The 11,166-nt window shown below is 40.1% G+C and overlaps 1 protein-coding gene across 5 annotated transcripts; it reads left to right on the top strand.

The window, feature by feature from the left end:
- Positions 1-202: 202 nt before the first annotated feature.
- Positions 203-10,594, top strand: LOC140546932 (uncharacterized). Of its 5 annotated transcripts, XM_072670403.1 has the most exons (8): positions 207-400; positions 634-713; positions 870-963; positions 1,099-1,182; positions 2,635-2,712; positions 2,886-2,956; positions 3,597-3,768; positions 4,884-10,594. In XM_072670403.1, the coding sequence occupies exons 3-8, from the start codon at positions 898-900 to the stop codon at positions 5,100-5,102; spliced, it is 690 nt and encodes a 229-aa protein (XP_072526504.1). In that variant the 5' UTR covers positions 207-400; positions 634-713; positions 870-897; the 3' UTR covers positions 5,103-10,594. The 5 variants fall into 5 exon arrangements, with proteins under 5 accessions (XP_072526507.1, XP_072526504.1, XP_072526505.1 ...); XM_072670404.1 differs by lacking the exon at positions 634-713; XM_072670401.1 differs by having other exon boundaries at positions 207-713.
- Positions 10,595-11,166: the final 572 nt, after the last annotated feature.

Raw genomic sequence — 11,166 nt, 5'->3', positions numbered from 1 at the left:
ATGTATATTTATTATATATATATATACGTAAACGTTACGTGTTTATTAATTTCTCTAATACAAAAAAAACTACATACAAAAACCCCTGTTTTTCAAAACAGAACATAATCGTGCGCTGATTGGCTGATCGCCACGTCTGTCATCGTCTCCCCGCCCACACACGCGTTCACGTTCAATCTACTGCGTGCGCGCCCCCGCCTCGTTGGCGTACCGGACTACAATACCCAGCTCTCGCTGGCTTCCGTTTTCAATCCAAGCACAGCAAATCCGTCGTGATTTTTTATTTATTTAATTAATTTATTTATTTATCGGCTCGAAATCGACTCCACTGACAGTAGGAGTGAATTTGTTGCTTTAGCGGGCAGATAAAAGCCGAAATGATGGGGTTTCCCCGGTGAAGGTAAGCGCAGGGGAACGAGGCAGCGGCGGGCTTTCTGCCCCTCTCTTAGCTCGTGTCGGTGCTTCATGCCTTTAATTATGTAACTGCTTGATGATGTGGATGTTTCTGCTGGTAACTGCGGTGAGATGTTTGTTTGGGGGATTTTACACGGGCGAGAAATCAACATTATAAAAGTAGTGCGCGGTGACAGGCTGTTACGTAATCAGCAGCTGTTTGGCTCTGGCTTGGGACAGAGTTGGAACCACTGGACCCTTGTCTTGGTCACCTTTCTCCATCACCAAGCCCCCTGCCCTTGACTTTAAGAGGTCCACCTGTAAGTTAATGGGCTTCTTTTTTTTTTACTTAACTTAAACTGACCGTTTAAGGCCTATAGTGAGCTGGACATTATGGCTTTGATGTAACTTGGTCAGCCCACATAACCCTATGGAGGAGTGACCCCTGCGTACCCCTATGTCTGAACCATGTCCAGGTTGTATGCTGGAGTGAGGAGGGCAAGGATGAAGGTGGTGCGGCGGAGAGACTCCAACAGCCCGTTCTCTGAAAACTCAGACAATGACTGTGAGGTACAGAGGTGTGTGTGGGGGTGTGTGTGTGTGTGTGTGTGGGTGTGCACCTGAATGTGGGCTGATTAGTCAGTACTGGAAATGCATGTGAGCATGAAGAAGTCAGCCTCTCTCTATGGCTCTCTCTCTCTGTAGGATGAGATGGCCGCGGAGTGTAGGAAGGTTGACGGAGTGTGTTTGTGTGAGAAGGGACCCTACTGCAAGCAGCATCCGCAGACGGTGAGTGTTTTAATGGAACGACGTGCCAACATGTCACCTGTAACTCCAACAGTAGTGGTTCTGGATATACCGAATCCAAAATACATGCATGTTATCGTGCAGGTACTGTAGATTAGATTGGTACTAAACCACTAGGTCTGAGCTGCTACAGTCAGTCCCATCAGCAATTAGTCGATACTTACAGTACAAAGGATGTCCCAGTTTTTACTCCCGATCCAATCTGAGTAGCTTAATGCTCATGAGTATCAGCCAATACCAATCCGATCCAAATACCTTGAAGCTGAGTATCGGCCAATACCGAGCCAAACCAAGTACCTTAATGCTGAATATTGTCTGACACTTATCCATTTCGAGTACCTCAATGTTGAGTATCAGCGAATACCGATCCAATCCGAGTACCTTAATATTGCAATTTGGTGGATACAGATCTGATCCAAGTACCTTAATGCTGAGTATCGGCCAATACTGATCCGATCCATGAACCGTAATACTGAGTATTGCCTGATACAGATCCCTTCTGGGTATTATAATGTTGAGTATTGGCCAATACTCAGTATTACGGTTCTTGGATCGGACCTGTAATGACTGATACAGATTCAATCCAAGTACCTTAATGCTGAGTATCGGCCAATACTGATCCGATCAAAAAACCTTAAAGCTGAGTATCGGCCAATGCAAATCTGACCGAAGTACCTTTTATACGGAGTATCGGCTAATGCCAATCTGATCCAAATACCTTTAAGCTGAGTATCGGCCAATACCGAGCCAAACCAAGTACCTTAATGCTGAATATTGTCTGACACTTCCATTTCGAGTACCTCAATGTTGAGTATAGGCCAATACAGATCCGATCAAAATACCTTAAAGCTGAGTATTGGCCAATCCCGATCCAATCCAAGTACCTTAATACTGAATATTGGCTGGTACTAATCCCTTCTGAGTACCTTGATGTTGAGTATCTGCCAATACCAATATATCCAATCCAGAAGTATTGACCAATACGGATCCAATCCAAGTAATTTAATACTAAATATTGGCCAATACAGATCAGATCCAAGTACCTTAATGCTGAGTATTAGCTGATATGGATCAGATCCAAGTACCGATCCAACTCTATTACCTTAATACTGAGTATGGGCCAATACAGATCCAATCCAAGTACCTTAATACTGAATATTGGCCAATACAGATCTGATCTAAGTACTGTAATACTGTATGTTGCAGTACCACTCCAATCCGAGTACCAATACCAGAGAAAGAAGCCAGAGGGTGCTCTGCTAGGATGGACTATTTAATGCTATTATATTAGTAGTATTGTAGTATTGCAATTGTGTAATATGCATCAATGGAAAACAAAATTAAAATGCTGTGCAAAAGTCTTGTGCAAGTGATGAGTAAAGCTGCTCTGGGGTGCAACTCTGACCGGTCTCTCTGTGCCTCTTACTGGTGTAGGACAGCGGGCTGAAGTGCAGCGAATGTGGCAAAAACAGGGCGATAGTGGCCAGATACTCTGAGGGCTATGGTACAGAGGTAGGTAGGTGTGAGTTTATGAGGAATGAGAGTGATTTTTTCTGAGTGCTTCTGTGGATGTGAGTGGATGTGTGTGTGTGTGTGTGTGTGTGTGTGTGTGTGTGTGGGTAAGAGAAAGAGAGTGGAGAAAATGTGTGTGTATCTTTGCTCATGTCTATGACTCATGTTTGCAGGAGGAGTGTGTGCAGTCTGATCCTCAAGGAGAGAGTGATGCAGATGCAGACATAGAGGATACAGACAGCAGGTACCTGATGCTCTAATGCAAATATTCTGCACAGTAATATATAATAAGCTGCCATTTTATTAGAAACACATGCTTTATAACTGCACTGACACTAACTCACTGCACTGATCTTAAAAAATAATTGAAGAAATGATACACAGGTTTGTTTCCAGCACAGTCCCGTTCTATTAGCTCTAATATGAACCATGTCTGACTCCTGGCACAGTTTCTTTCCTCATGGCATCACCCTCAGATACAGCTCACCATTAATATCTGCTAGATCATTACTACTCGTGTTTTTCTCTATAATTAATAAATTGTTTATATATAAGTATATGTAAGTATATATAATACCAGACCTTTAATTTTATTAAAATTGTTAAAAAAAAATCAATACTGTGTTTTTGAGAATCGATACAGTATTGTAAAACATAATATCGCAAAAGTTTGATATATCAATATTTTCCTATTACATACATACTGTGTATACTGTGTATACTGTATATTTTGTGCAGTTTGTGTGATTATATACACATTGTCACACAATTCCTCGTGTGTGTCCACATACTTTGCCAGTTAATCCGATTCTGGTTCTGATTCTGATTATGTTGTGTTACATCATCCTCATGTCAGAGAGTTCAAGCAAGTCACTCTACTCCAGACTACAGGTGGCAGGATCGCTTCAGCGAATAAGCTCTCGGAAGCGGAAGCGGCAGCGAATCACACGGCAGGACACAACAGAGAGTGAGGACGACGGAGGGCGGAGCTATCGGACCCACCGCTGGAGCCTGAGGCTGAGTCCCCATCGCACACACAACAGAACCATACTGGAGGTGCTCGACTCCTCACACACTCACTGCATTTACATTAGATATACAGAGCAGCTGGACCGCGCCCACGTCCACACTGGCCACAGTGAAATGGATTAGCAGGTGGAGCTGGAGCCAGTGCCAGCTATTGCTATACAAATGAGGGTCTATGCTTTTTATTTTTTACTGAAGCTCTTACAACTTAATCAAGGCCTTTTTTTACTGAAACAGACTAGACTGAAGCTTCTATTTAAATGGACTCGAATTAACTGTAAATTGTCTGTTTGTTATTTTGTTATTATTTCTATCACTACTGCTCAGCATATTAATGATCATATCGGTACACTTGAATGGACTTATGTGGTGTTACACCACTTATTAGTTATTTATTAGTAGTTTTGACCAGAGGAGGATGGGTCCCCTTTATAAATCCAAGGGTTTCTTTCTGCAATTTGTGGTCTTAGTCGGGTTTATTTGGGATGTATAACATCTTTTATCTTTTTTTTTAATCTTTTTTATCTTATTTGTCTTTTAATTTTTATTTTTTTATCTTATGTCTGGGTTCTCGTAAAGCTGCTTTGCTATACAAATAATATTTTTTTATAATATTTTATTATTTGATAATTTTTTATGACATTATAATAAGTACATATTATGAAGTATTACTGGATATTTTGGAAGCGTCATACAGTGAATGGCAAATTCATATATCAGATAATCAGATTTACACACATCACCACCAAGCATCACACACTTCAAACTATGAGAAATTTGACTTGTGAAATCCTCTAATTGAACAGTCTAAATATCTGCTAATTCTCATTTTGAGATTATAATAGAAATATTTTTGTAATTATAAGATTAATGACCTCATTTGTAATTTAGTTTTACTTACTGGTTTTAAGGCAGATAACTCAGATTAAATTACGGGGGCAAATAAGTCGAATAATCCTATAATATTACCCAACAATATAAAAATGAGAAATATCAGATATTTAGACTGGAGTTAAGAGGATTTCCCTTGCTGAGAATATTTTTTGCAGAGCACAGATAAATAAAAAGCTGAGTAAAGTGGCTGACCTACAACATCAGCTGTAATTTTCCTCTCCTTCTGTCTCTTTCTCCTCCTCCTCCATCAGGAGAGTGTTTCTCAGGTAAGGCCGCTGGTGATTTGTCGCTGCAACGCGGTAGAGACCCCGGCCGCCTCGGACAGCAAGCCCCAAAGAGGAAAGTGGTGGCTGAAAGCTTGGCCTGTCTCCCTCTCCTTCCCTCTTCTCTTCCTCCTCCTCCTCCTCCCTGTCTCCATATCCATCATAATCGTGTTCTTTTCATTCCTCCTCCCGCTCACTAACACCTGACACCCTCTGAGCCCCACACCTTACGTCATCATTTAGATTTTTTTGGTTATTAATTATTTATGTGTGTATGGTGTTCAGTGTGTTCAGTGTTATTAGAAGGTATTGCACTAAAAGTGTTCTGTCTAACAGGTCGTCTAAACTGTCGCACCAACACCCTCGACTGATGCATTAGTGGATAGTATTATTACTTATATTAGTTCGTTAACCTGTTCTGAAATACTTTAAAACATCGTCTGCATTTGTAGTGCACTTCCGTCAGGGTTCACTGAGGATAACTACACCATTTATTGTCAGACACAACGCTGTGTTCACTAATCCTCTCCAGTATTTTCTGCCACAGTTGGAAAATAATTTGAATTTAACCCTTAGAAGTCGAGAAGATTATGCTTTTTGTAATTGGGTATTTCTGCAGCTACGGTCAGTTATTATTAAGATTATTAAAACAGTGACAAAATGTCTTACATATCCACATCCTTCCCTGCATTCTGTTTTCACTGGTTTACTGATTATATTAGAGCTGGACAATTTGCTAGAAATAGTTTATCAAGACATTTAAAGACATTTTATTGATGCACAATATTTATTACAATATTTTAACACACAGATCAACAACTGCACCAGTAGCAGCAGATTTAAATAACTGCTATCCAACTACTTTTCTATACTTACTATTTAGATTTTTGAGATTTTTATATATAAAAAAGTTGCCAATACTAATTAAACAGGGCTAATTACACTGTTTGTAATGGAATGTGCAGTTGATCAGTAATATTTAAGCTTAGTAAAAAAAAAGTATATTTTGTATCACAATATGATAAAATATTGCCATGTTCTCCAATTGTTTATGAACCTTTATGTCCAATATATTGTATATGGTGGTTGGTGTGGCGCAACAGATAAAAACACTTGCTGCCAGTGAGCTATTATATCATGTGGGAGACCAGGGTTCGATTCCCGGTCTGGGTGACTATGCTGTGCTACACCAATAAGAGTCCCTGGGCAAGACTCCTAACACTACAGTGGCCCACCTGTGTAATAGGAGTCACCTTGTAAGTCGCTCTGGATAAGAGCGTCAGCTAAATGCCGTAAACGTAAACGTAATTTAACAGGATATGAAATATGAATCAAAGCACAAACTGTTTTTTTGAAAAAAAGGACATATAACAACAATATTGAAAAAACATCATATTAACTTTGCTCATCTGTAAATCCAGGGGCTCCTACATTACAGTCCTCACACCTCTGTCCAGCTGCTCTTGGCCGTTTCACTGGAAGCAGCTTTTTTTAAAGTTAAGAGAATGTAGGTCATTGGGTAATGGGGTGTCATGGTAAAGATTTATGGTTTCAGTATTTATATTCTGGTTATGATATAATATTTAAAAGTTTTAAATTTAAAATGTTGTAATTTATTTTTGTGCATTTGAAGATCAAAACATTAGAGTATGAGCGAAGCCCAGAATTTGCTTTGTAACTGATATAAGCTTTAATTGAGCAATAAAGGTTTTGCGTATGAAAACATTTATTTAAATTTTATGACAGTAATAATTTTTTTTTTTACTTTTATGATAAAAGGCCACTTCGCCTTGCTGCATCCTGTTCATTTCAAAGGAGAGAGCTGCCGCCTGTGCTGCATTGAGAGCATCCTCGCCTCGCAGCGAAAAGGTTTCCAGATTTCAGCTTTGTACAAATAAATACGGCCGCCGTTCTGCGTCTAGCCAATCAGGAAAGAGTAGGTTTGTGCGTCATATGAGCATCACACTCTGGACACACCCCTTTCAGACACAGAGGCTAAAAAGGGAAGTATCTAAATTTATCTAAGTTCAAAATAACATTAATAATGACATTAATTAATAAAAAATGCTTATTGCCAGATAGAGAGTTTCTGTATTTCTGCTTCATTCGCAAACAAAAACCTCGTACTGTAAAAATGCAGAAACACCCAATTACAAATTCACATTATTAATAATTCCTCCACAGGGAACTTATTGTATAATTGGAGATTTGCATTCGACTGCTTCAAATCTGCACTTCTGTGGCTTTTTTATTATTTATATTTATTTTATTATTTATATTTATTTTATTATTTATATTTATTTTGATATTGATAATAACCCTCTGGGGTCAAGAGCATTTTCTCAATTTTAGCATATTCACCTTTAAAGGTACTTGCGTTTACCATAATACCCAGATATTTTATCAACATGTCCAGAACAGTCTCATCTCTCTCTGTAATGAGACCCCATGTGATGCTCTGACCCTAAACCCCAAATAGCTGCCACTATGACTGGGGAGGCTGGGGAGTACAATCGGCCTTGCTGTCTCCACATCAGCTCAGTGATGCCTCGGAGCTGGGTTCCTCCATGCCGGTGCATCGGTGGCGGTTGGAAAAGAGGCAGTGGCTGGTAGCAGATGTGTCAGCGGAGTGTCGGGAGCATCACATGTGATAGTACTAATGCCAGGGTTTGATAATTGGGCAGAAAAATTGACTACAAATTCTTAACCTTTCTTCATAGTCTCGTACAATCTGGCATTGAGGTGCCATGGAAGAGGGTGGCCTCTACAGATCCAGAACTGTCTGAACTGTATATTTCACAAATATATTAATATAAACATCATATTTACTGCACTGACGAAGCTCATAGACCCCAGAGGGTTAACCACTGGCAGAAGGTGGCAGAAATGTGAAGGTCATTATTTTTCTTAAGCAAATTAAGGCTGAACTCACAACCAGAACTCTTCATCAGACTCGGATCATGTTATGCGATCATGTTATTATTATGCAGGTAAGCATTCTAGCGCTTGGCGTTCTGAGCTAAGACTGTAAGTCATATATACTGAACCTAGAAGTAACGTAAAGCCCTGAGCAGAAGAAAAAACAAGGATGAGCTCAAACCAAACCAATGGATTAAGATGATTAAGACAAATAAACAACAACAAACAAACAAACGGAGAAGAAAGTGAGAGAGTGGGAAACAGGGTTTAATTAGCTGGTCTGGAGAAGGAGCTAGCTATAATTCAGAGGATGGAAATGCTAGATAACATTTATTTATAATTAATGTGTATAATATAATATTTAAAAAAAATAAAATTATATATTTATATATAAAATATATTTACTAAAATAATAGAATTTTTATAATAATTAATATTTGTTTCTGACATTATTTATTTATTTCACAAACTGTTGTATTAAAGCAGTCGGACACTCCAGGTCGTGTGTTATGGTGATCAAACAGCATCTACTTACAAACACAGCTGCAGTGTAGTCTCTCAGTTTCGCAGCAGGATCTCCCCGCCTCTATTAATCAATCAATAATCAGTATTGGAAAATCCACGCCAGCAATAACGGCAATAACTCCTACGGGTTAAACTTCTACGAGTTTGTCGTCCAGCTCTCCCTCCTGACTCACTTGTACATTACAGCTCATATCCCATACTTCATATGCAGTGTGTGTGTGTGTGTGTGGAGAAACACAGCAGGGCCAAAGCGTCATAGCCACATGGCATGGGTGTGTGTGTGTGTGTGTGTGTGTGTGTGTGTGTGTGTGTGTGTGTGTGTGTGTGTGTTTGTTTTTGGTGGGCGGAGCTAGAAAATGTAAACGAACTCATCTATGCAATGTACAGGCAGTAGAGCAGTCCTCTGCAGTGTGCTTCTGAGGAGTACATGTCTGATGTGTGGAGGAACACTCTTAAAAATGAAGGTCCTGCAGGGTTCTTGTCTTGGACATACACTTCTACGCTCTTGAAATATTGTAAAGGTGCTACAAAGGGTTCTTTAAGTGATGCCATGAACCACAATGCAAGGTTCTCTAACTGGTTCTTATTAAATCTGAGTTCAATTCCCCTGCCATAGAAGAACCAGATTACTTCCATTAGGAGCCATTGAGATGTGTGTTAACGTGGTTGGTGTGGCACAACAGGTAACACCACTACCTACCACTGAGCTACCACACCATGTGGGAGACTGGGGTTCGATTCCTGGTCTGGGTGACTGTCCTGTGCTACATCAATAAGAATCCTTGGGTACGACTCCTAACACTACATTGGCCCGACTCTGTAATACAACTAACCTTGGGCCAGACTCTGTAATACGACTAACCTTGTAAGTCACTCTGGATAAGAGCGTCAATGTAATGTAAAAGTTCTTTGTGGAAGCAAAATCGGTTCATCCAATTAAAATTCAGTAAGGACCAGTTAGAGAAAATTTTCTCCAGAACCTCATTATGTCTCATTTGCTTTAAACTTTAGTGTCATTTCCTGTATATTAGAAGTAGCTAGTAGCTATTTCAACATTTTATAGAGTTTAACTGCTAAACTTCCAAACAAATTACAGCACAATTACAATTCAGTACATTTTAGCAGTATTTATGGTCAGTTTTCACACTAAACTGGATGAGTTAGAAACAGTGTAGGCCCCACTGTCATTGTCACAACTTCGGGACTTTTACAGATCCGGCCAAAGGAGGTGGGGTTAGGGTTAGTTAGCCTTTTTAACCAGGCAGCCATCAGGCCCAGACCAGTGGCGGTGGGGAGGATAAGCAGAGGTTGGTGATTGGCTGAAGAACGGTGAGGCTGCATTAGAGTCCTATCCACCTACCTTTTTTCTCAGTAGGTGGATAGGACTGGGACAGCGCCTGGGTTCGGACCTGGGCTGCGGTCCGCCTATTAGTGAACTGATGATACTGTGGGAAGAACCCTTTGCAGCACCTCTATTTTTAAGTGCAGAATTTGAATGTTGGAGGGTCTTTTCTGAGGTCAAAATGAGGCCAGATGTTTTAAAACCTACAAATAAAACCCCAAAAACTCAAACCCGTGAATGAGAGTGTGTGTGTATGGTTGTGTGTGTGTGTATGGGAGCTAGATTTTTTAAGGTAGCTCTCATTGTTTTTAATAGCTGACTAACTATGGCAGTGTTCTCCTTTATAAACTCAGATTTCTTGGTTTTCAGCTTCTGCTTTTTGCTGCTCCGAACATTTGGGAGTTTTTCTTCTAAAGAAATTCATCAATTTTATTGTTTATGCAGAATTGATGATGAGGTCACTGGAAATATTCAGGTTTTAAGGGAACCGTGTTTTTTCTCTAGAATCTCTCCAAAGAGTGGCTTTTATTTTTAAGAGTGTGGCTGAACGGCTCCCAAATGCTGCAGTGAGTGTGTGAGACGTGTCCGAGCTGATGTTTACGTTTGGTGAACGTTCGTGTGGAAGGTGAAGGCGTTAGGTAGTGTTCTGTGTAAAGCTCATTCTGAGTGTTCTGCTGTTTCCCCCTCTGCCGTTACTCTTTACGTGGACGGTGCCTCAGTGTGTAACAGCCCTGATGTTTGCTCAGGCATTCCTATTCAGTATTCTGTTTAATTCTGTTAATTTCTCCCACTGTTCCTCCTCCTCCTCCTCTTCCCCCTCTTTTAAAGCTTTAAAAACGAATGTCTGGTGTACGTTTGTGAACAATTTTTGCGTCCAGATTTTAATAGAAATAAAACATCTAGTTTGACCGCAGACGTCTGAGTGGTCTTGGTCTTGCTGTGTGGAAACATCTCAAATCTTTTACTGTAATGTGTATGGAATGGAAACGGAAGCTCCTAAATGCTTTAAGTGTAAGGTACATTAATTGACAAAAGTATTGGGACACCTGCTCATTCACTGTTTCTTCTGAAATCAAAGGCATTAAAAGAGTCTGTCTCTACTGTCCAGAGAAGAAGGCTTTCTAGGAAGGCTGTGAGAATTTGATTGTATTCACAAGAGTGTTAGTGAGGTCAGGATGTTGGATGAAATCTCCCAACTCATCCCAAACAAAAATATTGGATGGAGCTCCTCCACCATCATTCCAGAGAACACCGTTCTCCACAGCTCCTCAGTGCTGGAGGGATTTATACCCCTCTAGCCCACGCCTGGCATTAGGCAGCATGGTGCTAATAGCTTCATGTCTTTCAAGTAGCTGAATGCATTCATTAGAAAAGGTGTCCACAAACCTTTGGACATCTAGTGTAACTGTTACAATCATACAAGCATCTTTGAAGTACCTTTTTGATTTTAGGTGTGTAGCATTCGGCATTCAAGAGAGTTCATTA

The sequence above is a fragment of the Salminus brasiliensis genome, chromosome 24, assembly GCF_030463535.1.
Source record: "Salminus brasiliensis chromosome 24, fSalBra1.hap2, whole genome shotgun sequence".
NCBI classification, from domain to species: domain Eukaryota; kingdom Metazoa; phylum Chordata; class Actinopteri; order Characiformes; family Bryconidae; genus Salminus; species Salminus brasiliensis.
The sequence above is the reverse complement of the archived record's forward strand: the minus strand, read 5'-3'. Positions and strand labels throughout refer to the sequence as shown.